The sequence below is a fragment of the Fusarium fujikuroi genome, chromosome FFUJ_chr03 (assembly GCF_900079805.1).
Source record: "Fusarium fujikuroi IMI 58289 draft genome, chromosome FFUJ_chr03".
Classification (NCBI taxonomy): Eukaryota; Fungi; Ascomycota; class Sordariomycetes; order Hypocreales; family Nectriaceae; genus Fusarium; species Fusarium fujikuroi.
In genome coordinates, this window is record NC_036624.1 from 4,795,729 (window position 1) to 4,823,700 (window position 27,972).

The window sequence follows — 27,972 nt, forward strand, 5'->3', positions numbered from 1 at the left end:
TATCCGGGTCTGGACTCCATCATGTGATTTATGGGATTTAGAACCATTTCCCATTTCTTCATCTTCAAACAAATTTCCTCCGCTAAACGATAATCTTTTGTTCGGCGCTGTTATGAATAGAATGTTTGATATGAAGATGTCATATTCATATGAGCAGCTCTTCGTCAAGCCCAACTATCTCTCTTGGCAAGTCAGCTACATATTGTGACAAACCTCTTCGACTATGCTAATTTGGTATGCAGGCTCAAAAACGCTCTAATTGGTATCTCAGTTCTGACATTTTCTACCGTCGTCTTCTTCGCGCTACATACATCGCCTCATCTCCCCTTCCGACCGAATGATATTGAGAATCCATGGATTCCGTCAGATCCGCCATCATGGCCGCCGCAGCCAGCCAATAATAGTCGATACACCGACCGGCTCGTCAATTACAAACCAGAACACCCCAATTTCAGCGAGGTGCAACCCATAGACACCAAGCGTCTTGCCGTATTGTTACCAACCTTTGTGAGACCTCCTTTTCACCACTATATTCGCGAATCTAACAGTACATCGAGGATGGACATTTCCCCCAAGTCTTTCGCTATTTCCAATCCGTCAAGTGTCTATGCGTCGACCATGATAAGGTCGACTGGCACATCATCGTATCCAACTCTGCAGAAGTCGAGGGCCTTACTCAGCTTCTCTCGACCCTCGAAGATTGCAACGAAACATTCAGTCGATGGAAAACACCAAAAGATAACGTTCCCGGGAACAATCCAACTTTTAATATCGTGAATCTATACGACATTCTGCCAGCCAGGCTACGAGCGAACCTGACACGCGAAGACACCAGCGGTTTGTTGAAGAAGTATGATAAATACGCTTATCAATCGATCAAGAAAATGTCTGCGGCTGATCATTTCGATTACGACTTGGCCATGTGGCTGGATTCCGAAGCGATATTTGTTTCGCCAGGTGGAATCAGAGATATATTTGAGGGCCATCTGCGCAACCCCATTGTCTGGCGATCCAGAATGTCATTTTAAGATCGAGAGAAGTTTCTGATGAGTAAAGCAGCAGCCACTCTGGGGCGATCCATCAATTCCTTTGGTGATCAGCTTTGGTTACTGGAGTCTCTCCAGTGGATCATTGAGAAGCCCATATGGAATGATATGGTCTCGTCTGTTGAGATGGCGCACGGTGGTAACTTTTGGGACATTTGGATTGAGAACGCTTATCCTTTCGAATTGCTGGTGTACTACCTTCACATTATCGCACGCAAGATGGAAACTGCAAATTCGATATTGTCGAACTATCGCATTTTGGAAACAGAGCGCGAGCTCATTCGCTTCGGCCTGGGTAAGTGTTGCTTCTTAAGTTTGCGGTTACATCTAATTGTCTCCAGCTGAATCTATCTCGGCAATGGAGGGAAGAAGAGGAACAGGATTCATGGAAAGGCTACCTCATCTCATTACGAAACCACATTCGGTTCTGGCACCGAACTTGATAGCATTTTGTCAAAGCTATTCTCTTCGGGCGTTGAGAATGGATAACATGGATAACTTTGAAGAGAGTGCCCTAGACAGTTTCCTGATTGATGGGGACATCAAGATGCTGGTGTCAGGAGCGCCAGATATTCATAAATGGTGGGATGATCGGATAAAAAACGGCGAGAATATCAGCAACACACAGACTACTTTTAGTTAAGTAAGAGGTAGTTAAATATTTATGCATCTTTTTGTCCTTTTGATATAATAAGGTTACTTTAATACTGGCTATAATTCTTATAAGCAAACAGTAATACAAGGAAACAGCACGGATATATCTTTATATTTATGACTCTACACACAAGTCGGGTAAACCTGATTGAGTCTGTGGATTCCTTGTATCTTTTTATTCGTTTGACTAATCTGCATGTTAGTTATAGGCATTATATGTACCAACAGGGTCATGGCTTACAAGAAAGAGGGGTCGTGCATAAAGATAGTAAGCAAAGCTACTCTCCTTCACTTCCCACCAAACATCTAGCCCAGCAACATAGTAAATTTGTTGTATAACCTCATTAGTACTCCAAGAAAGCAGATCTAGGAAGGTCTGTTTCAGAATGACGATTGGCTAATAACCCTCTGAAATTAAGGCTCCACTACAAGCGTGATCTCAAGCCATTTCCATGTTTATCTGAGACGTGTGGAGAGTCTCGTCCTAGCTTCTCATCTCGAAAACAGTGGCTTCAGCATATGAGGACCAAACACTCTACGGCTTGGCCTCAGTCACTCAATGGAGAGATCCTATGGGTCTGCCGCGATCATGTTGAGGATGGCAAAAGCATTCCGTATTCCTTCTCGTCTAAGAGGGACCTTGACCAGCACATGCTACTGATACATTTTTCGAAGAAGCGGTTATCCGATGATGAGTTCACAAAGTATCTTGAACAGCAAACACCGCTCATCGGAACCACATCACGTCCATCCTGTCCATTATGCTTGTTTGTGGTTGGGGCAAAAGAATATTCTTCTTCTGGGTACGGCGAGGGCATGCTAGACTTGTCTACCATGGTCCAAGAGAACAACAAGCTACAGAAGAGTGTAGATTCCCGTGTGAGCTATGTAGATGACGTCAAGCCAGCTTCTGATGCTGGTTGCGGTGATAACTTGGGAGATGATCCATCCACTCATTTCGCCTTGGAATTACACATCGCGGCCCACTTGCAATACCTGCTTGTTATGTCACTGCGCCTTGTGGCAACCCTAGATTATGATACAGGCGATGAATTTTCTACTGGCCTACATGGGTCGAGTGACGCAGCGACAAGATCAATTTCGTCTAGGAAAGATGGCCCAGAGAGAGACGCCTGGCCCGACGAGAAGTCAGCGCTGCTATACATTTCGGACTCAGAACGGCTTCAGCTGGAGCAGAAGAGGTTAAGCGAAGAGGCAGCTGAAAGTGTACACTCTTCATACGAAGATTTCCAGTGGAACGGCCTTAACCTTCTCGTGGATAACCCCACTGGAGAAGATTTGATCCTTCGACATTTCAGCAGTAGACAAAACGACGTTTCTCAGCTAGAGTTGTACAGGAAGTCTGTCAGATCTCTACGGCAGGAACTCGTAGAATCACACGGCGAGCATGTTGAACATGCGTATCAGTGGAGGGAGGTCGGCGTTCTGCAAGGTCGAATCTTTGATCAATCTGGAGATTCAGATGATCTTGACCAGGCCGTTGAAGCACTCAAGACGGCAGCAGAATCGATTCCGGACGAGCATCCTGTTAAAGGGCAAAATCTGGCAGACCTATCCACTCGCCTAATCGATCAATGCAAAATAGAGAGCCACCGAGTGGACCTTGACTACATTATGGAGATAACGAAAAAGGTGGTCCCCACGAACCCACACCAACAGCATGATCATTATCTAAATCTCATTTACATACATCGGTACCGATATTCCAAGACGGGCACGGAGCAAGACTTGAACACCGCTGTCAAGATAGCGCTGGAAGCCCAGTTCTGGGACCCAGAGCGTAAACAGGCAGAATACCATCGCCAACTGGGGGAACTATTGGCACTAGACTATTGGAGAACCGGCGTCGAAAACACTATTTTCAAGGCGATATCTGAACTACGTCTAGCATTAGACTGCGCAACAGAGGAAGATATCAAGTATAGCGAGTACTTGGCAGCTTTATCAGCTGGGCTTGATAAGAAGTTTGCAATGTCAGGGTCCCAAGAGGACTTGAAAGAAGCCTTACAACTTACGAGACGATCAATAGCACTTGGTGATGAACACGGCACCGACTATCTGAGACGCCTAGACAGCCTAGGGGTCATGTTGGGCGAGGTATACGAGAAGACTGGTAACACAATCGCCCTGGAAGAAAGTATTCAGGTTGCACGGAACGTTGTAGCTTCCACATCTGAACACGACACTGATGCCGCAGAGCGCATGACACACCTCGCGGCTCGGCTTGAAGATGAGTTCCAAAGAGCCGGTGATTTGGAACCGCTGGATGAAGCTATTGATCTTTCCGCAACTGCGAAAGACCTCACTCCAATAGAGCATCCTAGCTATCATGTTTATTGTCACAGTCTGGTAGCTAGAACCTTTGAACTGTTCAACAGAACGGGATCGATGCAGGATGTGAGAGATGCTTTTGAGTATAGTAGTGAAGCCGTCAAACTTTTACCAGATACCGACGTCAACATGGCCATGTATCTATGCCTCCTCGCAGACTTGACGCTGGAGATGAGCAGCGATCTGGGCAACAATGAGGGCGATGGCTATTACTACGAGGGGGAGGAAGCCCTTCGCTTGTACGAACAGGCTCTCAGTCATGGATATCCTGCGTTGCAATCCCGCTTGCAGGCTGGTCAAAAGCTTTTTGAGGCAGACGCCAAATTCCCAGAGCGGAATGGCGCCTTTGAGGCTACGAAAATGACCATTGGTTGTCTGACCCATTTGCCCTTCGCAGACCTTGAACATCTAGACAAACAGCGTGTTCTGCAAACAACTAGGTGGATCGCATCTGAAGGTGTTGCTGCTGTGCTGAGGCATGCTCCTTTTGAAATTCTTTCCCTGCTGGAGGACAGCCGCTGCCTAGATGCTAATTCTCGTGCTTATTGCCTGGATGACTTTGAGCGCCTCCGCCAAGCACATCCTTCAAAGCTGGATGAATTTCTTGCTCTCCGAAAAGACCTACGAAAGCCAATGTTTGTTCCACCAACCGGCTTTATTGGCAACTCCCCCTGGAGAGCTCAATCTAGAAGACGCTACCAAGCAAGCATCGACTGTCAGAGAATACTGACCGAAATTCGAAATGAACCCGGCTTTTCCAACTGGCTAGGTCCCGAGGATGAGTCAAGAATGTTGGAGGCTGGTGCCCAAGGACCTGTTGTTGTTTTAACTACGGGTCATTCTGGATCCGCCGCCATCATCATTCGTCAAGACACGATCGAGGTTTTGAGACTACCTGATCTAGATTACGATGAAGTTGTGGAGAAATCAGATTCGAGCGGCAGATTTACGGTAGCAACCTTATTGTGGCTCTGGGAAACAATTGCCAAGCCAGTTTTGGTCTATCTTGGCCTATCAGCGACTCCAACCGACAGCCGCCCTCGTCTGTGGTTAATTCCTACCGGCCGTTTAAGCTATTATCCAATTCATGCGGCAGGAGACTATAAAAGCCGATCAACGGATCCTGTATCAGTTTTGGATTATGTCGTTTGCTCTTACATTCCATCTATCAAGGCCTTAAATATGGCTCGGAAAAGACGTATAGCAATACCTGAGAACCCGAAAGCACTTCTCGTTAGCGGTAAAGGCAGTTCGGCTGTTGCCGGCCACCAATCTATTTCCAAGGAAATCTCCGCCATAAAGAATATCTGCCAATCTCGAGGGTTTGAAGTATTCCAGCCAAACCATAAAGAGGACATCCTGCAAGCCCTGACCAGCTGCACCCTATTTCACTTTGCAGGGTTGTTCGCTGGCAGTAGGGAAGACCCATTCGAAAGCCAGCTTTTGCTCTCATCTGGTGTAACCACAGTGAAGGATATTGTAGATACCACTCCACGGCTTCATCCACCATATCTTGCTTACCTCTCATCCTGTTCCACGGCAAAGACATATCAAGATGTCTTTACCGATGAATGTCTTCATGCAGCTGGCGCTCTTCACATGGCAGGTTTCCGCCACACCATAGGCACATTGGGTCAAGTCCATGACGATCTGTGCTCCGAGATTTCGGATTTCTTTTATGGAGCTTGGGCGGAAAAAGAGTTTTCGGATGATACTGTTGCATTATGTCTTCACGAGTCGACCAGAAAATGTAGGGACTGGTGGATTGCCAGCAGGGATGGGCCCATAACTGCTGAAGGGACAAATCACCGTGGCATTACGCCTATCGAGGATGAAGATGATTATACAGTAGTCGACTGGGCCTCCTTTGTTCACTTTGGGCCATAAATTAGTTTTAGAATTATAAGTGTTGTTATTAATTAACTCTAATAAGGTACTAACTAAAATAATTCTACAAATAACTTGAATCTCTGAACTTTGATATATTACCCTTTAAGATAAGTTATACAATTTTATTTTATTATACTCTAGGTAAATAGCTCTAAGTAGCTTCTATAGAGATATACTTTAACCTTTTACTTTTGTAATTACACTGGGCCGGAAGTCATTAAGATATTGGGTACTACTTCTGATGGCCAAGACTGATTGTTGTATCATAATGACGAGTGGACAAGAACAGGTTATGGAAGAGGCCATCCCCGATCTGTCATTAGAGCGGACCATAGTCCAACTCACATTGATGAGGTCAATGATGACATTTCCGACTGTCTGTTGAAGGTGGTCAAGTCAAAGCCGTACTCATGATGGTCTCCTGAATGAGAAAGAGAGGTTATCCACTATCTCGTAAGCCGGCCTGAAGGCGTGTTTCGCTGGGCTGACTTGCAGATCCGCGCACTGACAGGACAAATACAGGACAGGGATATTCGGCGAGCACTTTCACGACTTCCCCAAGGCTTGGAAGTAACTTACGAACGATTGTTGAAGAAGATAGATAATGGCGATAAGTTTGAAGAGGCCTATGCTATCTTCAGATGGTTGGCTTTCTCAACAACACAGCTGAACTTGACAGCTATGTCAGAGTTGGCTGCTTTCGAGACCAATGATCCAGAATGCCTACCAGGGTCTGATGAATTCCCGATCCTTTTCAGCACACGCAATCGATTTGACGATCCTACGGATTTGCAGAACCTTCTTTCCGACCTCGTCATCATTCCTGATGGCGACAACCCATACCGGGCTTTTCCGTCCTTTGCCCACAGTACGGTGCTGAAGTACCTGATGAACCCAAGGGTTTCACCCGCAAAGTTTCACCTTGATCGCCCCGATGCTACTTGGTTCATCTTAAAAGGTTCGTGGGCGTATATGGTACGTTACGATTCTTCACCCCAACGTTCCAAGTTCAAGCCTTATCCACTGCTGGGGTACGGCTGCTATCAGGTTTGGGAATGCGCCCTGGAGCTCGTGCAGGGGAGCATAGCTTTAAGCAGTCGGATCGCAAAGCATCTAACTTCGACATCGGCTGAAGAGCTTTCAAGTAATGGAACTGCCTCTAAATTCTCAATTTGGTGGTTTTGTCATAGGATGGAACTCCCAGGGGAGTTCCTTGCTATGACACTGCTCGAGCTTTTGGACTCAACAAAACTGCAACATAGAATGCCATCAATTGGGGGTTATATATACTTGATAACTTCCATTAAGAACGGCAGATTGCTCATCAATGCTGCTGGGGCTGGTGAGTCCAGAATTGTCGAACTTTTACTTGATATGAAGCCCATTGAAGAGCATTTGTGGTATCTAGATTCGACGTTGTGAACTCCGAGCATTAAGCTCACAGACGTGTTCAAGCCCTACAAGAATATCATAGCAGGTGGTGAGAACATGACCGTTCTGACAGAACTGCTCGAAGCGGGCGCCAACGTTAACGGCGTCGGTTCGTCAGGCAATGCAGCGATACATCTCGCTGCCACTCATGGTCACCTCGATATTGTCACCTTTCTCACCGAACAAAAAGGAGTGCATCTAGATAGTCCTAACGGGAAAGGAGAGACTCCTCTCTTGCTAGCTTTCATGCACAGTCGCACGGCTGTTGTCGCACTGCTACTGGGTCTCTCTGGTTCCGATTCCCACCGCGCGGATGAAGGGGGTAGGACTCCGCTGTCATGGGCAGCTACGAGAAGTAATAAGGTACTTTTTGACCTACTGCATCAGGATCAAAATGTAGATGTGAACAAGAACGATTGTCATGGACGGACGCCATTAATATGGGCTGCGATAGCAGGGCAGCAGGTCTTCATCAAAAGCCTGCTATCCGATCCGAGAATTGAGCCAGATGCGCGAGATCATTTGGTTCGGACTGCTGTATCTTGGGCCGCATTTGGTGGGTATTATCACCCACTGCAAACTTTGTGGCTAGACAACCGTGTCACAAAATACCCCTGTGACTACGAGGGAAGGAATTTGTTATCTTATGTTTGTGATCAGGGCCATGAGTCTTTGGCGAGAGACTTGCTCTTGGCAGCTGATCTCGATATCAACAGACCCGACTACTATCAACGAACGCCACTGATATGGGCAAGACTTCAAAGGTACTCTCAAATTGAAAGGTTATTGCTCGATGACCCCAGAGTCCTCGAACTTGACCCAGAATCGACTCCGGCACTTTCAACCGCGGGCATACAGCTTCCCGATGAATATATCTGGGACAGACCCATGACACCGCTAGCTTGTACTAAGGTTACGGGGAAAGGGGACGCCAGTGCTTCTTTTCCATCAAATGGGATGAGCATTTCTAGGAAATCTACCGTCGATGGTGTTGGTTCTGAGATATGGACTCTTGAATTTTCGCCTGACGGTAGGTACTTGGCAGTTTGTCAAGATTCAAGCCATATTCTTGTCTGGGATGTATATACAGGGAGGCCCAAGGTCTCACTTCAAGGGTATGTGTGGGGAGTGCCCAACGCTGCTTGGGGACCGAAAAGTTCCAAGTTACTGCCATGTTGTCGTGATGGTTATTTGCGTCTCTGGGATTTCGAGGTGAGCTCGTGACTGTCGACTCTAGGATTTCTCATTTGCTTTTGCATCAACAGCGCCTTGAAGGATCTTTGCTAACACTTACACAGGGTGCGGTCCTGCTGAGATCTTTCAGGCACGTCAATGGAGCGGTTTTTTCACATTGTGCTTGGATGCCAGATAATCGGTCTTTCCTTGCTAGTTGTCTAGATCTGCATTACGGTTTTATGAAGGGCGCCATTGACGTCGGCCTTCTGGGAAACGAAACATCGTGTGCAGTTTTGTCGATCTTTCCCCGATGGCAAACGTCTTGCCGCTATCGACAACAATCACGCACTCCATATATATACCACGGACGATCAAAATCTACAGCTCAAAATACAGCTTCCAAGCCGCGCCAGTTCCCACGCAGTCAGCAAGGATTCAAAGAACGTTCTGGTGCGGCTGGCAAGCGGGGAAATTCTCTTGGTCAACTCAGCGTCTGGCCTCTTTCACGCCCTTTCGTCTGGCGGGAGCCCCGGTGATTTTGTAATTGGGTGTCGTTTTGGGGGAGATGATGAATCTCTAGTTCTTACTGGGGGTGATGGTAAAGTATTCGTGCATTTCTGTCTTATGACTTTTTATCTAACTTACTATGAAACAGATGGCTATATCTTCATTTGGGATCGAGAGACGGGTAATTTGGTATCAAGAGTGAAAGCGCATAGTGCGCTTTGCAACGACATTGTGGTTCATCCGTTGTGTTCTTCGTTGTTTGCTTCTTGTAGCGATGATGGAACATTCGCCTTGCATGTCTTGTTCATTGTTTCATTCGCTTCCGGGATTGTACTTTGATTGCGCCAGTGGCTAACTTTGAGACAGCTGGAGACTTAATTGCTCTGATAGGGACACGACCCTAATAAAGAATATTTGCACTTGGTATGAGGATCTTTTATCCCCAATTGAATAGTGGCAATATACTTGAGGACATTCCACCGCAGCACTTGTAGAAATGAACTTAATATATTTCACATACAACTATTATAATCTTATTTTATCCAGGCTCCACTACCGATTCGCGATGATATTCGTTCTATGAAGATCCGTAATATTGACTAATTGAGTGCAGCTAAGTTATCCTCATAAAATATAAAATGAGGGTTTGATACGCAAACCATATCGTCCAGTCCAGCTTTGACTAAAGCTGCTTCTTTTCCGATCTAAAATCTCGCAGGGCATCATGCTTTGTATGCTGTAACTTCTTATCTCCCAGGCGTTCCATCGAGGGAAGCACACTCGGAAGGGAGAACAGTTTATGTGGCCAATGCAAGATGTATTGACCATGCAAGCCGTTCAAACAGTGCCTGAGCCAAATACCCCAAGTGATGAAGTAATTTACTCCCAGCCCAGTCATTAAGTGCCTAGATATCATTAGTCAAAGAACGGCACAATATCTCGGTGCAATAACATACCACCACTGCCACTTGTTAGCTGCCTGAAATCAAGATTCACGAAGTCGTACGTACCCCATGGCCTTCAAGGAGTATACCCCATGGCAGTCCCACCTCATGTCTCCACCGGACAAGATCACTGCACCGGATGTTGTCCACTTTCCAGGCAGCAATACCTGCTGCACAGGTGATGAACCCCATGGTGACAATCCATCGCATTTCATAAATTATTGCCCGATCCCCTTGTACTAGAGACCGTCGCGTTTCCTTGCTTAAGACCGAAGCCCTGGAGGGCTTGTTTGTGTAAGTCTTGCTCAACATGGGTCGCAAGATTGCTTCCATAGTGTACAGGCTCTGGAACACTGTAGCTAGAAAAAGGATACTAAAGGCATTTTGGTGGAATGTAGGGTCTTGAATATAGTGGTAATATGCCTGAGAGGGGCAGGTTAACGATATACGAGGCTCAAAGGATTTTAAGTACGTACCGTGATCGAGATGGACAGCGCAACGAGTCCGATACCGAGAAATATCGAAAACAAGCGAGACCTTTCGTGTGCGAAGATTGCATAACAGAGTATGGATGTCGTATAGATCATGGAAAGCTCGTCTACCAGCTGCATTGGATCTAGGCACCTGTCAGTGACCTTGCATAGCTTTGAGGACAGGGAAGACGATACATGACAGAGTCGCGTGGAAAGCAAAACTGCCGCAGCCTACCAGCAAATATCCCAAGTATGCAATGACAAATACCGTATCATGTTTGTACTTGAGGCAATTCCGCACTCCCCGAATGCCAAGGGCAATGAACAAAACATTGGTCAAGGTGTTTGTGATTTCGGCAGTGTAATGGCTGAGTATATAGTCCTGGCATAGGTATCAGATATGAACCAATGGATAAAAGAATCGCGATGCCTGGGATATTGGAAATAACTGACTTCCTCGCACCAATTCAGGGTTGAAGTTGGTTGTCCCCAAAATCCTTCTTGCGGTGTAGGGTATGGAATTCGGAGACTGAGGTTTTCGAACATGATGAAGTATGGCGGCTATAGGTCCCAGATTAGGCAAGGAGGAGAGATTATTTTGTTAGTTGGGCGTCGTGAAACTATTGTGAAAATATGTATAATATTTGTAAAGTGCTGCGAAATGATGTATTTATTGCAAGACACTTTGGTGTACTCTGATGTTTTGCTAACGGCCTCCGATCCCGGCTCCCGCGGGTCCGAGTCTTGGGGTTGGAGCTTGCACATCGAACATGACGTAGTGGACAGTTACAAGCTACCGCTAATGATTCGACCAATAGAGGCACGTTCCGGGCCCGACTTTCAGCTTTGTACATTGACAGTTCAGTGACGCTGTTCGATGCTATTTCGGCGTCCACGGGTACTGAGCCATTGCGACATTGCGAAATGCCGGACCGAACAAGAGTGTATGCCCAAATCACCCCGAAACGAACAAGATTTTCGTTTCGGTGGAATACTGATCTCAACGTGCCAAAGTGGGTTATAACTACCAGAGCCTATTGCTCGTGCATGAACCAAGATTGGAAGCTGTTTACATCAAGGGCAATAAAGAGGAGCGTTTAGTCTGGTCTCACAGATAGGAGGAAATGACTTGGCATCGATATATTTGTAGCAATATTATAATGAAGAGATCTTTTAGTATTGGACGAGATACTGAAGGATTCTTGAGGCGTGATGTAGTAGATAGAGCATGGTCAATTGCTGGTATCATGTTGTGAACTGCGCGACAGCCTCGTTTAAGTCTGAGATCTCTACGAAGTAATGGATGTCTAAAAGGCCCTCTGTTTCAATGTTTCTACATATGTCTTGACGGCGGGACGTCCATGAGGATCAATCACGGCCTTAATTAAAAGAAAAATACCCAAGATTTCCATTTGGCTGGTCTTTTCGTATTGTGTAGCAGTTTGACAGATCCGCGGGCGCCGAACTTAGCCGACATTGCCCCGACTTTTGGAGGTCAGTGCTACATCGCCATTTGCCGGCCGCAAGTTTAAACTTTAGACTGTTGATGCGGGCAATTGGGAAATTATACAGAGGCAGCCGCAAAAAGTTCTCGCCCGAAGGAACTCACGCCACAACTGCTCTTTTTCCTTGGTACAAGGAGGTACATAGAGATATGGCAGCTTACAGAGGGATCTTTCTATATCTCTGCTATAGCTATAGGGCCTATAGAGGCAGCGACCTTGTACGGAGTGTAGCCTTCGCTCATTCCCCTACAGCGAGATGATCATCGCCTCTTGATCAAAGGAACTGTAGCCGAAGAGGCTCCCCAGCGACAGGTACATGGGATACTTTCGCTTAAACAAGAAGGTTTCGCCGCTACCTCCGTACCGAAAGTCTATTCACTAGCTAGCACTGCTACTGCAGAACTCTCATGACGGCCGTTTTCCTGTTAGCCTCCGCGGACGCCCGCTTGTTGTTGATTGAACACTTTATATAAAGGATATCTCATATCTGGCGACTAAAGCGACCGAACTTTGGTCCTTAACTTTCATTCTTTGACCTTGGTATTCAAAATGCTGTTCAACATCGCCTTGCTGTTCAATGTTGCTGGGGCCGTCGCAGCGGTGAATGGGCCAAAGCCATTTTCACTCCCGTCAAGCAAGAGCCCAGGCCGAGCCGCCGCAATCGAAAAGACGCGTCAAGGTTTCCAGTACGGAACGGATGATACTCTTATTCGCGTCAACCCATGGCCTTCGGGACCGCTTGGGAAGAAAGCCGTCAAGGCGCACTACAGTGCTTTTGAGACGTCTGAAACACCTGTCTACAAGCATGCCGATGAGGATACTGCCCAAGCCCAGGCGTCCCTCAATGGGGTAAGTCATGAGCCAAGGTCCGTGGATGTCGACGGCGTTGCTAATTCTTCAAGACACTCCACTTAGATTCCCTCGAAGACTATTTCAAGCTCTACGATGGCCAGTGGCAGAAAAGCGTTCCAGACGGACTCGCCGATGGAGTCCTCCTCAATGCCAAGTCCGATCTGTCGTTCTCCATGGAGCGCCTCTCTGTACACCCCGAAAGCCTACGACGTGTCAAACCCGATGAGCGCGTAGCCCTCCGCGTCGAAGACAGGCTTGCACGCAAGATCACAACAAAGACACAGCGCTCTCTCCAGAGAGAAGGGCGTCTTTTCATCGTGGATCACAGCGATCTGGCGAATCTGACTTTGACAAAGGGTCGCTACGCTGGTGCTTGCGAGGCGCTATTCTTCATTCATCCTGTCTCACAGGAATTCTTACCTCTGGCCATTCGTCCCAACAACGGCTCGCCTTTGATTTATACCCCTCTCGATGAAGAGAATGACTGGACTCTGGCCAAGATATTGCTCAACTCGAATGATGTCTGGCACAACCAGTGGTATCACATGGCCGCAGCTCACATCTCTTCCGACCTCATCTACATGTCGGCTACCCGGTCATTCAGCGACATGCATCCAGTCTGGGGTCTGATCCGTCGCCGTAAGTTACACCCAGGAATTTCTCAAATAGCAAAACTGACTGTATTTTGTAGTGGGCGTAAACTCTTTCGCATACCGAGTGGGAGCTAGCGCATCTCTAGTCAATCCCGGCGGCGATATTGAGAAGAACTTTGCTTGGAATGGTGACCAGGCTATCGAGTACAGCAAACAGTTGTGGCGGTCTGAATGTGCTCCCTGGCGGGCGAATTATCTCGAAGAGAAGCTCACGCGCCGGGGCCTGATAAACTGCGAATACGGTCCTGAGTTGAAGTCATTCCCATACTACGAGGATGCTTCAGTCATCCTAGGTGCTCTGCGAACCTTTATAACCGAGTACGTTAACGCATACTATCCTTCGGACGATGCCATCACCGCGGACAAGGAACTCCTCGCATGGTTCCATGAAGCAGCTGATGCCGCCGATATCGTTGATTTCCCAGCTTCCATCTCTACTAAATCCGAACTGGTCGCCGTGCTGTCTCATCACGCCTATCTCATCTCGATTCTCCATGGTTCACTGAATAGCAACAGTCTTGTGCATTACAGTGCCGTTCTGCCAATGCACCCGCTATCACTTTACCGACCGCTGCCGGAGAAAAAGGGCATCTCTAGCCTTGTACCGTTTCTTCCAGACTTGGAAGCCTCGATACAGCACATCGCGCTGGTCGCTACGTTTAACCAAGCACAGATTGCTGATACTCCTGATTCGCTGCGTTTCCTTTTCAACGAAGCTGAGTTCTATTCCCGCATCAACAAGGAAGCACGTGCAGCTGCCAAAGCGTATTCGGCGACTTTGTCCAAGTTCAGCAAACAAGTCAAGGGGAGAAAGATTAGGGGCGATGGACGTAGTCAAGGAATGCCGTTTGTGTGGAATGTCTTTGATCCAAGCACGGGGCCGGGAATCCTTGCCGCCTAAGATACTTAATAGCTAGACAGACCATGCCTCATTTCGACTGTAATAGCAGCCTCGAGGATATACTATTCTATGTATATTTAGGTTCATCAAGGTTATATCGCGCATGAGGAAAGACGCAATGCTGCAGGGGCTACGAAGAGTTAGAAATACTAGATTATTGTATCAATGTCACTCCATTCAAGAGAAGGAAACTTATTGAGAATTCGATAAGGTTGAGGGGTTAGAAGAGGCTCCTGCCCCAGCCCCAAGTAAAGGACACATGACGCATACGGGCAATATAATACTTGTCCTCTGAGGTTGTGAAAAGGGTGGACGAGCTGTATCTCGGCCTCGAAATCAGCGGGGATCCACTCACGCATCGGCAGAGTCCGAGTTTCTAGCCGCTGCCAAGATGCCGTTCAAGACTCGAGCCACTAGCTAGCAAATATGACGGGTATGCCCCATGTATATGTCTGCATGAGGTGAAGTACGATTATCCCGCGGGAAACAGGATCTAAGCTAAAAAGTCTCTTTTGGGTGGAAATCACGCTTACTCTGTGGAACTCAACGGCAGGTAGTTTTCAGCTTCAACAAAATAGTGGATTCACCCGTGTCTTTATTACTCAGATATGCATATAGATGGATCTAACGACCTTGGGCGGTGTAATCAGGATAAGGCACTAAACTGCAGAGTCGGCGAGCGCGAATGCAGTATCACAATTACCAGCAAATTAGTCAGACTTAGCTGGAATAGAATTAATCCATCAGCTGATGATGCATTGTGAGTGTGTGAATTCAAAGCTGGAAATACTCACCAGTCGGGACTATTGATTTTGTCTGGTTAGGCACAGTCTATGACATGCCTGTACGTGACCTGATTAGCCGTGTTGGCAGCCTAAGAGGTTTAGCCCTAAAGGCAACAATCGGCTACATATTTACATTGCGACTTGGCGATATCTATTAGGATTCTTGCATAAATCAGACTATACTTAATCTCACAATGCTGAGTAAGTGTTGATTCCAAACCTTGCCCTGCAAGGCAGCCACAGCTCATCCAGCCAACACCAACTAGCCGTACGACCACAGGCCCTCCACTCATCCGGAAACTGTCACAAGCTGTAGAACCATGAATGCCTGTATGCCGGTAGCTACAAGACCAACGAAGCTCGACCACTCCGTCGGAGCTGTGAGATATAGCGGTGGTGCTATGATCGTGCAGATCAATGCTAGCAACATGGGAGGCACCCAAGTCCGCTTCCGCAATCGAGTATCTGCCCACAAAGGGATACCTGAGATGATCAAGGTAAACCCCTGCGTGAAACAGCTTTCCATGAGAAACCAGAAGTCTACGTCTTTTATAGTTCCCGGTTTGTGGTCGGAGTAGTTATAGGCAAGAGCAAAGGTCCAGATATTGGATAAGGTAGTTCCGACGAATGTCAACCAGAGTATTGTTGTAAATGTCTATAAGCTGAGGTCAGTTTATGTCCAAACTTGGTCATAAGACATACATACACCGGACTGCGTTGGAAGGCCTGTTTTGCTGTCTTGAGGTACCACTTTTGGTGCCGCTTGGGCTCTGCGCGCTACGTTGGGCCTGAAGTGTGTTTTAGCTTGCTTCTGTATGACGTACAGAATGACTCACCATTTCGCAACCGTTCGAGGAGATTGTGAATGCTGATGATACAAATTGAACGCGCTTTCGAAAAGATTCCACCGCTCAGAAAGCACCAATCGATAGTCAGATGTCAGCACTCCCGCCCAGCCTGCATCAAGTACTGCACTCTCCATATCAGAGGCATATTCAGTGATTCTTTTGAGATTCCCTAGTGACGGTTGGTGTATTTCATCCCCCGCTAGGAGATTCTGAGAGAGAAATGAAATAGCTCTTCCCCAATAGTAAAGGATGTGCCTCTCTTTCAGGTAGAGACTACTAAACACAAACCGGCCGGTGTTTATATCTTGAATCTGACTTATGATTGTCTGAGGATCCTCCAGGTCGTTTAGAGCGAGTCTCTGTGCAGATATATCGCCTGGGTTAAGTTGTCCAGACGCGATTTGCTGGTAGAAATGCTGACAATACAGAAGAAGAAACTGGTCTAATTTAGACAAGCTGCGTGTCAACGCATACAGTTCCTCGTTTGTAAGCGCACGGCCGTAGTTGCTGTTGATGATTGCTTTTGGCGGTTGGGTCGCTGCTGGCGTTAATGAAATGCGATGTCAAGTTTGGGAAGCTCGTACATGGGGATAGCCATCCCACGTTGGCTCGCCTGTGCGGAGCTCGCTGTGGGCTTTCTCCTTGACTGTAAGATGTCGTTGAGGCCATAGTCAAAGGCTCTTTAGTACGCGACTTGATCTTACGATGGGGTAGAGGAAGCCTAGGGAGGAATTTATCGAATTGAAGTACTTATTGATAGAGACGCAGCTTATTTATTGGTGGAAGCGCAGCTTAGTGGTGTTTGGAGCTATGTGCATGTCTTGACATTTCTGCGCGAGGCAGCTGGTTCATAGTCATTTATCTACATTATAATAGAAGCTTCGATTGCTCTGGTACAATAAAAATAGGGATATTTCGGTTTATCTTAAGATTAACAATATCAACACTATGGGATACTGAATTCGTGGCTTTTTTGGTGCAAAGTTGCGGGTGTAGTTTCACCCGATATGTAAGGAAGAGAGCTATTTAAATAACATTTGCCTTAAATCATTTGTCTGTACAATAGCTATTAGAGTCATGGAAGCTTAAAGCTTCTTACATCCCGCTTAAAGTAATCTTCCTGTCGGTAGTTGGCAAGAAGAAGATAGACCCAAGTGGCAAATTCCATCATGATACTCCATAGCCAAGACGATGAACTCCCAGTATTCCAGCGAAATATTGTCTCAGAGTGCAGCTTCGTGATATCATCTCGTCTCAGAGTCTCGTAGGCCTCCATCACATAGGGGATACCCCTTGATATCCCCTCGCTAAGTACGTGGGCGAAGAGGACACTGTCCTCGATCGCGATACCAGTACTTTCGCCCTGGGGTGGCATCTATTTGCTCATGTTAGATGATATAGTCGTGGTGAGTATTGAACAGTGCTTACAGCATGAGCGGCATCCCCGAGAAGAAACACTCTGCCCTTGCTCCATCTTCCTTCCACAGGAAGCATATAGACAGGGTAGAAGTACCAGTCGCTTTCGTTGATGATGGGTTCTAGACCTTTGATACCGCCTTCCTTGAAACGATCCACGATGTCCCGCTTGATTGCAACTTTGTCTTCTCCCAAAGCCTTCCATCCTTCCCGTGCATCTTGATTCTCTGCCATCGGCATGATAGCAAGAGCGTATACCTTTCCCCTCGATGGTTCGAAATAGGTCATCAAGAACGATCCATGCTGACCTTGGATCATAGTAGAGTCTCGGAGGCGCAGCTTCCCATCCGATGTTGTCAAACCAATGTCTCCAGTAGAATCACAGTTGACGTACCCGTAGGCGATGGCACGACCAGAATACGTCTTCTTCCGTTCACAGTCCACAACTGTCGTCCGAACAAAAGAGTGTATACCATCGCATCCAAGCAGGATATCACAGCTGATAGAATCCTCTGACTTCCCAGCATCAAACTGTACGTCGACACGAACTGCTCCCTCGTCCTCTCCCTGGTCACCGACCTGTTGTATGCCGGTGACTGTCGCACCATAGCGCAAGGTGACACGGTCCTGTGGCAGTTCAGCAACTACATCCGACATGCACTGCACAAGATGATGTCTTATAACTCTCAGCGCATCTGTTCCCGGTAACATCTGCCCCAGCGTCCGGCCAGTCCGAAGAGCCACGACATCGACACCTCGGACCGGGATACCCAGCTTTCGCAATCGTGATCCGACACCAAGATCGTCTAGGTACCGTAGTGCCAAGGGTGTCAACAAGATCGTTCCTCCGAGCGTTTCGACTTTTGGGCGCAGCTCGAGAATAGTAATTTGGGTCGGGGAGCCTTGAATGGTGGTTTGGGAGAGTGCGAGGGCAGCTGCGAGGCCCGCTGGGCCAGCGCCAATAATGACGATATGCATTATGTTGGCTACGAGATATCTAGCGACAGTCTGTTTGTCACTTTGGCACACTCCGAATGGAGGAAAACAAAAAGGTGACGCTCCTGGGCAGTGATCTTATAATCGTGGGGCGTCGCAAAATGCGCTAAATTCTCTGGTCATGATACAGACTCTCTCAGCCACAAGTCTCGACGTCAAAAGGCGCGAGTAAGAACCAGAGCACTTCGGAGTAATTGGGACCCGACTGGACATGGTCAAATCAGCAATGAGCTTTGTATCTTCGACAGAAGTAACTCCTAATACAGAATAATCGATAACTTGAAGATTTATTGATCTGAGGGCGATACCTTCAGGAACGAACAAACTCGTGTAAGCCACCGCGGCATGAATCAAGGATAGAACACATTTATTGGCCACTGGTCCTACTAGTCTCGCTTAGACCTCACGCTAGACACTCCACAAATCGTATCCGTCGTATCAACCGTATTGTTCGTGTTGGCCGTACTTGTCGCCTTAGCTATTTTCAGAGAGCTCTGTAGACCGCCCCAATACTCTTTTAAAATACTCCATCAATGTACCTTATTCAGGCTTCCTTCAACCAGATCTAGTAAATAATAATTATATTTTCTTCCAAAACTGTCTTCCTTATTCCCCATACTGATTACTTTCCAGCCACGGCCCTTTTCATTGCATCGAGGTAAGCATCAAGGTAAGATGTTTTTGCCAACTCCTTAAATGCTGCCAGACATATTTCATTATTTGACCCCGTCACACCACTTTTTCCAAGCCAGTTTCCGAAGGTAGTAGCATTTATCCACCACACCGCTTTCTCATCGTATATAACGTAACTAATTGTCAATTCATTAGCTACCCACGAAAGCTATTATGTAAATTAATTACTTACTACGCATGAGCGCCTTGTTGTTTTGCATACTCAGCAAGCAAGAGGTTCTGGTACTCTAGAATAGTTTGCCCGTTAACTGTCCTCTTGCTTCTGGAATTACGATTAGTTGTTTGCTGTTCGAGATACTTCATAAGACTTACTCGTAAAGAAAGTCGGAATAGGTTTCTTTGCCTAGTTTTTTCCCGATTTTGGCTATTTGGTATGATTATAGAGAAACTGGGAGAAAGTGAATGTCCACAAACCTTGAAAGAACACCCGGTATCCTCCATTAACCATAACCTCAAAATCAGAACCAGTTGTGTTCTCGTTGTAGCTCCGCCCCTATTTAATTATGAGTTTGGATGTACATGTTAAGATGAACCGTAATAACTATTTTATATGCTGAACACTACTAACAGGCTGAACACTTACAAATTTTACGTTTTTGTTCTCATTTTCGGCTTTCGCCTGGGCAATCACCATGAAGATATCAGTGAGCCCTACCTCCCTCATTTTTTGACCTGGAAAGTATGTTCCGAATCGTTTGTAGATATCCTGAACAGCATTTGACCCCGCTGAAAGTATCGAGTTGAGGTCTTGATCTGTCACAGAAGTGGATACCATCGTGAATATCAGTTGTGGAACAAGACCTTATGAAGGAAACAGGTTAAAGAACGCAATTGGATTCAAAAGGGTGAGATCTAAGAAACGCCTAAGTGGTGAGATACGGCTCTTATATAGATGAAAGGACGGGAGATCCCGGACAAGGATAGGGAGATGGACTACTAAGACCTGCATCTCCGCCAACATCAATTATTCAGAGCACTCTAGAGGCGATTCTATTACTGCAGCTGATACTGGGGGGCGGTCGGTCTGGATTGCGCGGGAGCTTGGCTTGGCACTGTATGTTTCACTGCTTTGATCTTGAGGCCCACTTACTGTGTGACAATAGCTGAACGATATCACATTCCGGCGTTTCTGTGATGGAAAGAAAAGCTTGCGCTCAGCCAGCCACGCGGCGGCGCAGTGGCCTCTTTGCGTGTGGGCTGATTCCAGCTATTTCTCCACTCATCCGTATCTAACAAAAGCTATTTCTTGCAAATATAGACGGGCACAAGACAAGTAACAATAGCGGAGAATGACAAGTAAGCATTCAGCAGATTCGAAGTGCGTAACCGCTTGCCCATTGTATGGGCTATATATCACTATCAAGCCAGATTGTACAGTGCCTTGTTACATCAACTCGGCTCAATGCTGTCGATAAGTGGCGCATTATGTGGCTGGCTGCATGTATCAGCTCCCTGACAGGGGTAGCCCAGCCTAATCCATGACCGCCAGAACCGTCCCAGTAGACAGGCCGTCACTTATCGCATCTGGGAAGAGACTGGTCACGGGTTTAGCATGCCGCGAAGGTACACGGAGTACAAATAAGTGCTTTAATACCACATTCAACCAGGCTCTTGAACAACCGACCGAGTAACTAACAAGAACATATCGGTCCGTTATCTATTCTTATCAACCTACACACCCCACACAATGAGCAATAAGCAGTTCAACATTATCTTTACCGATGAGCAGATCCTAGAGCACAATGAGAGTGGTTCCAAACTTTGCTTTGGTGCTGGTGTTGGTCCCAGGCCTGACTTCAACGTGGTTGCCCACGCGGACAGTAAGTCGACCGCAAGGATCAGTCCAACGGCACTAACATTTCAATAGAAATTACTAGTAACGTCACAGTCTCATGGGTAGACAGGTTTAAAATTTCCGCCACCATGGACAAATTTACAGACAGAGGTATGAGCTTCTTTTCATTCATACACCTTTTTCATTTAACCAACAGTTTCTATGGCCAAGTTTAACATTGTTACGGATCCCGCAGACATCAAGTTTGGCGAGGTCTATACTCAACCCCCGACATGGGTGAATGGTAGAATTTCGACTGCAACACTCCCGAATAATTCTTTCAAGTTCGTCAACGATACTGATAGGAGGGCCTCTGCAGTAGTCTTCAAGACTATCAATGGCAAGGATTCGCCCTTCTACATCAGCGCCTCGCCTATAGACTCCAAAGCCAACGAACTTATGACCCCCAGCTCTGTCGTTGCTCTCTGGTTCCAGAGGAATGCCCAAGTTGGAACGATGGTATCGCTCATGAAAGCAGATATCTCTATTTTTGACCTATCTTCTCGGAGTAGCGTCAACTTAAAATGGAATGGGGATCACTTTGTCGAGAACAACTAAGGGACACGTCGCAAGTCCATCTATACAAGTCACCACGATTAAGTAGAATTCGATTTTTTTTACATTAAGATTACGAAAGAGTGATATACATAAAAACCATCTTTGTATGTGGTATGTGTGCCGTGGGAATCAATAGTTCTTTCTAATAACGGGCTATCCTTTACTACTGTTGTCTCCATCAACAAAGGTCTTAGTTATAAATCCGCCATTTCTGACTTTTAATACAATCAGAGCAGTCCCAACAGCCCTTATCACTCCAGCTCAACTTCGTATCACCAAACTGTTGCCATGTAATTCCCTTAAGCTGCCAAACTCCAATTGCGCATTTGCCATACTCCTCAGACCAGCCCGACGCTTGACAGTCAGGGTTAGAGTTACAAAGAGCCGCACAACGCTCCTCTGAATCCTGGTTAGGGAACTTAGAAGGTGCCTCATCCCACTGCCATGGGAAGTATCCATGATGTTGGCAGACCAAATCACCGGCGTCGACCTGCTTGAGCGAACAAACGGCGTCCTCGCTCGTTATGCTCGGGGCGCAAGTCGCCGTAGGTAGAGCAGTCCTCAGCGACGCAGAGTATGCATCGCGATCTTGGTCGTGGCAGAAGCATTTCCAGCAGCTTTGGTCACTCCATTCCATATCCTGGTCGCCTCCGTTGCCAGGTGTGAAGGCCGAGGTGAATATGGAGTTGGAGGAGAAGACACAGGCTTGTTGGTTTTGATCCCATGCAGAAGACTTGCAGCGGTGGGGCATTTGGTTGCAAAGGGCTACACAGTTCTGGTAAGTGTTGATGCCCTGTTGCCAAGGGTATTCGTTGTCTTCGAGTGTAAAAGTGTTCCTAATGGTTCCTGATTTACTGCAGTCTTGATAGTTATAGTTGTTCTGGTCGAAGGTGCATCCATCGGATAAAGCAAGGGTGCATTGAGGCATGGAGGACTCGGTGATTGTTGGGATGTAAGAAGAGCTGAAGGTTGTAAGAGGTTCAGTACGTGTTGGTGTCATTGTCGTTTCTTCAACAGTATGTTCAGTAGAGCTAGGAGCCTGACTGGTGGTATCATGCTGGACCGAGCAATCGTTAGAGCAGGACCAGCAGCCTTGGGAACTCCATGGCAGAATGTAATCATGGGCGTTCAGGTTCTGCGCTTCCTGGAAGGCGCTGCTCGTCATGGCAACATTGGTGAAAATGCACCGTCCCCGAGCGGCATCGTGAGCTGAGGCAGCACAGCCATCTAGCTGGTAACAGATAGTCGCACACTGCTCCGAGTTCGTCTGCATAGTGGCCTGATCGAAATCGTTGTTGGCATATGGCTCGAGGTCAACAGCACCAAGGTTGCCAATCTTCTCACAGACAAGGTCTGAGGATGGCGAGCTCTTGAGATGGCAGTTGGGACAGAGAGTAGGCACGGAGGGAGAAGCCGATGTAGTTACGATTGCTGGAAGAGAGGTGGTTGAAGGTGCGACGGTCGAAATCTCAATGTCCGCCGGGTTCTTGATGTCACAATCATGACACTCGAAGCAATCGAAATCATTCCACATCAGAGAATTCTGCGCATTCAGATCAATACCAACGACGCCCAGTGTGCTGCCAAGCATCCAGCAGCTAGTCTCCGAGCCCAAGTTGTACAGCGCAAAGGCCTTACAAGCAGATCCTTCCTGCTTGCAAAGCAAGGCACAGTCAGCGATGGAGTTTTGTCGAGGGTTGCTGGACTTTGTACGACCCCATGTCCCTTGCTTTGCCTTTCCGAAAGCCCAGCAGGCCCTGGGGGCGGTAGGACGATCATTCTCAGACACCTGAGGGATTCCTGGCAAGGACACCGTCTGGGTTACTTCTGGCTGCACAGGAGTGCAGTATCCTGGTGGAGGGGCTCCGACAGGGCAGACACGCGAACCAGTTGGTAGAGAGCTTGCGGTCGAGGGGGAGATGTCAGTCGCGGTTGAGGGTTGCAGGGCGCTCGTGGGCGGGTCTAAGGTGACAGTCGTGAACTGTTTCTCTGATGCTGTAGAGGGGTCCAAAGTCGGGACAGGGAACTCAGTTGCGGTCGAAGGCTTGTTCTGACTGTTGGTGGTCTCACTAGTGACAAAAGACTTGGTTGATGGATGGATAGTGTTGGTATCGGTCCCCGGTGAAAGATCAGTTGTAGGGCGTGCAGTTTCCGAAGTGAGGGTATCAGTTCCAGACTCGATTTGTGTCGATGGGCTTCTTGTGCTCTCACTGCTTGACCCGTTAGATGTCGTAGTAGTAGCAACTTCAGTCCCATCACCAAAGTCAATCGATACATCATTGATCGTCTCAGGAGTGACCTGGTTAGACATAAAGATCGAATCGACGTAGATAGCCGCAATTCCACCAATGGGGCAGTTGACCGACACCGAAAAAGCACCCTGTGTTTCGGGAACATCGGTCTGCTCAAGAACAGTATTCCAGTCGATAGCTGTTCCAATACTGAGGATTGTTGATGTATAGAATTGATGGCCGGCGATGGAAGCGCTCAAGGTGCAGACATTGATCTGGCTGGCAGTAACCACAGCGTAAAAGAAGCGGACGGTGTACTTCTTCTTGATGTCGAGGGAGTCAAGCTGTTGCGAAATGCTGACGATGTTTCCAAGAGCTCGCTTGCGTCCAGGAGGATTGTTGGCAGCTTGTAGCTCGACGCAACCCTTCTCTTTGCTGCCGTCGCCGGTATAACCCTTATTCTCAACAATTTGGCACTGGCCTTCGACGGTGTAGTTGGGAATGTTACTTGGGTTGGTGGAGTCCCTGACGGCGAAGTTTCCGTTGCCAATCACGTTCTTGACAACGACGGGTCCATTTGTCTCCGAAGTAGTCGGGGCAGATGTCGTTACTGTGGCATGAGGCTTGCATGGGCCTGCCAGGGCAACACCAAAGTTGCACAAGATGGTCAGGCCCGTCAAAGCGAAAGCAGAACGCATGGCGAAGGTTTTAACGAGTGTGATGGCCAAGAGAGGCACTGGGATGGTTAACAAAAGTGGCAAGAAGAGCGGGCGGCATATCGACTGTTTATGAGGATGCGGGCCGCAAAATTCGGTGACCTCGGCCCCTAATTCAATAGAGACGTTTCCCAAGAGAGCGGTCGAGACACAACGCGATGAGACTATTTACTTAAAATCAACGGGTCCGCTCAATCGGTGACAACTAGTGAACGCCTCGTTCTCTGTTCTGAAACGAAAATATTTCCGCTTTTACTGAAGGAAAATGTCAGAAGGTGTATTTAGATCTTGCTTTGGATGGCTATTGAGATTTCAAGAGTATTTGGCTAATCGATCCAATGGATTACATATTGTCTACCTCCCAGAGATGGTTATGTCCTGTTCCGTGGTTGCTGGATGTTGGAAAATTACCCCTGACTTCAGCTTAAGACTAGCCACTAGCCCGTGTCTGTCAAAGTTCTGTCGAAGCCTGGAAGCCAATAGTGCATTATAGCGTTTCGCACTATTTAATCTTCTAGATACAGTTGCCATTAGCTACACCGTGGCGCTGTACCTATTTGAGACCCTGATATTGTGGGCTTTAGTAACCAGAGGGATAGCGACTATTGGCTGATTTTCATGACGACTTCAGCGGAGAAAAGACACGGAGAAATGGAGGTTCCGTACTCCGTCGGACTTTCCTGTTTTGGCTCGTGGCCGGCTGTATCATTGGGCTCTCATCCGCAGCCAACTACCCTATATTTCTAATCTTTGACTCCGAAACATCGACTGTCTGCATGCTATACAGTAAGCCGTCAATCGGGGAGGCTGGTTCTACGGGCCAAGTTTCTCCAAAGCACTGGGGAGGCTGAGAGTAAGATAAAAGATGACAATTTTTTATCCATCCCGATTTAAGACAGATATGTTGTGCCATGCACGGGACTGGACCAAGCTGGGTGATAAAACAATACCTTCGCCTTGGATATGATGCGATCCTTCTCGGCCAAGAATTAAAAAGAGAACTATTTAAGGTGGATGTGAAAGCCAACAGTCAGAAAATCTACCAAAATTCTCAGAATCACTATAAGGCCATGTTCAAAGATAACAACTTTCCTAATAAAAGGTTCTCTGGGCCTCACGATGCAGTCAACAAAGCCTTGAAACAACGACCTCGTCCATGCCATCTACGATGACTTTGCCCTCAAACGGTAGTTCGCACTTGATCCAGTCCTGGATTGATGGCGATAGAGAATTCCGCGATACGACTCTCGGTAACAAAAAGAACCTGATCGATTAGGTATAACCTTTTTTTGTTTTTTGTTTTGTTTGAAAGAATAGAACCTGCTGTCGACAGCTACTTCTAGTGTGCAAGCCAGAAAGGGGAGAAGGTTTTCTCTCAAGCTTAAATCCTTGTGGCGACGATCCCTAATGTTTTTCAAGTACAAGACGAGCGGTTTCAATGCATTGGTTCTACCACGATAGAACAAGTTGACATTTTGGGCAACATCTTCGTGGGCAGTTTGTTCAGACTGGTGGCAAAGCGAGGCCTGCCACTTACTTTCCGAACATCATTCCTTCTATGTTCAAAGACACGGGTAATTCTCAACTTCCTTTAGTAAACGCCGATTACTAGAAAAGGACAGCTGGGAGCGCCTGAAGAGTTGACCTTCGGAACATTCGAGGACTAGTCATATGGGGCACCTCGTAAATCGGAAATTGCATCAGGTTCAGCCCGCCGCCATTGGAGGAAGGATCGAGACTAGGAGATTTTTGTACGAGTAGGGCGCCTTTGATTGGCTAGTCAAGTTCTGGTTCCTGAACAGAATCGATAGTTCGGAGATAGGCCGCTTTTCATGCCGCTATTTTCTGACGAACAGATCCATGAGATGAGATACACATGGGGGACGGCAATAACATCCGATTCCAGGTGAATAAATACAAAGCTCGCCTCGACTCTTGGCGCATTTAGTTTAGCCATTATTGCTCGCGTGCCGTTGACGATTATCACAATGAAAGTGACATTGTTATCTGCTTTGCTCATCGCATCTGCGTCTGCTGATGTAGGTACTTGCACAAAGGTATCATCAGCCATGCGCCGTGGTGCTACGTCGCTGACAATCATAGGACGCCTGTCTGAAAGCAGTTGGATTGTCCAATTGCCGAGCTCGAAGATGGCCGCCCGCCCACGAGAGCGACTGTTCCTCATTCCTACGATACACTTCGATCCCTTCTGCGACGACTGTGACTGCGACTGCGGAGCAATCGACCGTGACACTGAAGGATACCGAGACTCTGGGCCCGGAGACGGATGAGGCGACTGCGACACAGTCCGATCAAACGTAGGTCCTTTGAGCATCTGCAGCATACATTCATGGATTGACAATAACGAACATCATCTAGTGCCACTACCAGCGTTACTTCCGACCCTGTGACCGTTTACGTTGCTGTCACCCCCACCAAGACTGTCACTGTGACTATTGTAAGCACCAAGAAGCTGCCATCAGTTCATATTGCTGAATTCATTATAGACACCAGACCCCTACCTGGAGACCGACGTAAACGTACGGATACCGCAATGTCTATTTGAGGAATGTAAGGGCTAACAGGGACATAGACCAGGACAGTGGTTCAGACTGACGTGAACACGTATGTAATAGCCTCCCATCGTGAAGGCTCATCCTGACTCTTTTTTAGTGTTACGGAGACAACTTACTATGGCCTTCCCTCCAAGCGTGCAATTGCCGCTCGATCCACCAAGAACATCATCAAGCCAACGGACATTCCCTCATATGCTGGATCATGCACAGATGCTGAGCAGTACAGCAGCGCTTGTGCCTGTATGGGCGTTATAGAGACTACCATCGAAGCAACTGGTTCTATCGTCACTGAGACTGTTGTGCCCCATCCTGAGACGGTTGTCGATGTCCACACTGAAACCCAACCTGCGGTGACCATCACCACGACCCTCCCAGCCAAGACTCGAACTGTGACTGTCACTCTCCCTGGACCTCAAATCACCGAGACGACCACCGCAGATGCCACCACAGTTTCGACCTCATTTACCGCTGAACAGGATACTATAATCACAACGCAGCAAGCCACGGAGGTCGACAAGACTACATCAGTCACGACCAAGACCCGCTCCGTCGGACCGATCTGCACCGCCTACACGCCTCAGAGCTCATGCCAATGCAAGTTCGAGGTTCTTTGCGACACAGCAGTTGACGTTACTGAGTCAGTTTTCTTCAGACGAATAGACTTCAACACTTATGTTGGAAGCTTTGAAGAGTGTATGCAGCGCTGTGACAACAACCCGAGCTGTCAGTTTGGTGACTTTGCAGGACTTCCAAATGGTGGTCTTTGCTCAAGCTATAGTGGAAATCCGGGAGACTCTGGCACTGAATCTCAAAGCGGAACTAAGTATTTTGAGAAGGATGGAAATGTTGATTGCTCGTCTTGTTCGTCATAGAGCAGGCAATAGTTATGCATGGTATTCAAGCTTGCTGTATGCACGTTCATACTTTAATGTGTT

At 47.4% G+C, this 27,972-nt stretch overlaps 11 protein-coding genes; 6 read left to right on the forward strand and 5 right to left on the reverse strand.

Moving 5' to 3' along the window:
- Positions 1-149: 149 nt before the first annotated feature.
- FFUJ_03603 (uncharacterized protein) lies at positions 150-1,689 on the forward strand (the record flags this gene model as incomplete). XM_023575469.1 has 5 exons in its annotated part: positions 150-190; positions 243-507; positions 558-957; positions 1,060-1,341; positions 1,388-1,689. The coding sequence occupies 5 exons, from the start codon at positions 150-152 to the stop codon at positions 1,687-1,689; spliced, it is 1,290 nt and encodes a 429-aa protein (XP_023428646.1).
- Positions 1,690-2,219: 530 nt separating this feature from the next.
- On the forward strand, positions 2,220-5,939 carry FFUJ_03604 (uncharacterized protein; the record flags this gene model as incomplete). The annotated part of the gene is made up of 1 exon (XM_023575470.1): positions 2,220-5,939. The coding sequence occupies one exon, from the start codon at positions 2,220-2,222 to the stop codon at positions 5,937-5,939; it is 3,720 nt and encodes a 1,239-aa protein (XP_023428647.1).
- Positions 5,940-6,210: 271 nt separating this feature from the next.
- On the forward strand, positions 6,211-9,395 carry FFUJ_03605 (uncharacterized protein; the record flags this gene model as incomplete). XM_023575471.1 is given in 7 exon segments in its annotated part: positions 6,211-6,296; positions 6,330-6,395; positions 6,401-7,284; positions 7,387-8,403; positions 8,464-8,585; positions 8,841-9,147; positions 9,205-9,395. Coding segments are annotated over 7 exon segments (2,673 nt in total).
- Positions 9,396-9,975: 580 nt separating this feature from the next.
- On the reverse strand, positions 9,976-11,019 carry FFUJ_03606 (related to YPC1-alkaline ceramidase; the record flags this gene model as incomplete). XM_023575472.1 has 5 exons in its annotated part: positions 9,976-10,017; positions 10,067-10,423; positions 10,477-10,616; positions 10,669-10,855; positions 10,927-11,019. 5 exons carry the CDS (start codon positions 11,017-11,019, stop codon positions 9,976-9,978), a joined length of 819 nt encoding a protein of 272 aa, XP_023428648.1.
- Positions 11,020-12,527: 1,508 nt separating this feature from the next.
- On the forward strand, positions 12,528-14,384 carry FFUJ_03607 (related to arachidonate 5-lipoxygenase; the record flags this gene model as incomplete). XM_023575474.1 has 3 exons in its annotated part: positions 12,528-12,827; positions 12,881-13,469; positions 13,522-14,384. 3 exons carry the CDS (start codon positions 12,528-12,530, stop codon positions 14,382-14,384), a joined length of 1,752 nt encoding a protein of 583 aa, XP_023428649.1.
- A 624-nt stretch (positions 14,385-15,008) lies between these two features.
- FFUJ_03608 (uncharacterized protein) lies at positions 15,009-16,686 on the reverse strand (the record flags this gene model as incomplete). XM_023575475.1 has 6 exons in its annotated part: positions 15,009-15,048; positions 15,179-15,200; positions 15,303-15,674; positions 15,872-15,957; positions 16,006-16,433; positions 16,492-16,686. The coding sequence occupies 6 exons, from the start codon at positions 16,684-16,686 to the stop codon at positions 15,009-15,011; spliced, it is 1,143 nt and encodes a 380-aa protein (XP_023428650.1).
- Positions 16,687-17,092: 406 nt separating this feature from the next.
- Positions 17,093-18,411, reverse strand: FFUJ_03609 (related to salicylate hydroxylase; the record flags this gene model as incomplete). XM_023575476.1 has 2 exons in its annotated part: positions 17,093-17,392; positions 17,446-18,411. 2 exons carry the CDS (start codon positions 18,409-18,411, stop codon positions 17,093-17,095), a joined length of 1,266 nt encoding a protein of 421 aa, XP_023428651.1.
- A 640-nt stretch (positions 18,412-19,051) lies between these two features.
- Positions 19,052-19,897, reverse strand: FFUJ_03610 (uncharacterized protein; the record flags this gene model as incomplete). XM_023575477.1 has 5 exons in its annotated part: positions 19,052-19,238; positions 19,295-19,384; positions 19,435-19,486; positions 19,537-19,615; positions 19,706-19,897. The coding sequence occupies 5 exons, from the start codon at positions 19,895-19,897 to the stop codon at positions 19,052-19,054; spliced, it is 600 nt and encodes a 199-aa protein (XP_023428652.1).
- A 912-nt stretch (positions 19,898-20,809) lies between these two features.
- On the forward strand, positions 20,810-21,514 carry FFUJ_03611 (uncharacterized protein; the record flags this gene model as incomplete). XM_023575478.1 has 3 exons in its annotated part: positions 20,810-20,942; positions 20,990-21,067; positions 21,114-21,514. 3 exons carry the CDS (start codon positions 20,810-20,812, stop codon positions 21,512-21,514), a joined length of 612 nt encoding a protein of 203 aa, XP_023428653.1.
- Positions 21,515-21,704: 190 nt separating this feature from the next.
- Positions 21,705-24,443, reverse strand: FFUJ_03612 (uncharacterized protein; the record flags this gene model as incomplete). The annotated part of the gene is made up of 1 exon (XM_023575479.1): positions 21,705-24,443. One exon carries the CDS (start codon positions 24,441-24,443, stop codon positions 21,705-21,707), a length of 2,739 nt encoding a protein of 912 aa, XP_023428654.1.
- Positions 24,444-26,449: 2,006 nt separating this feature from the next.
- Positions 26,450-27,909, forward strand: FFUJ_03613 (uncharacterized protein; the record flags this gene model as incomplete). XM_023575480.1 has 6 exons in its annotated part: positions 26,450-26,500; positions 26,565-26,779; positions 26,841-26,919; positions 26,969-27,001; positions 27,055-27,086; positions 27,135-27,909. 6 exons carry the CDS (start codon positions 26,450-26,452, stop codon positions 27,907-27,909), a joined length of 1,185 nt encoding a protein of 394 aa, XP_023428655.1.
- Positions 27,910-27,972: the final 63 nt, after the last annotated feature.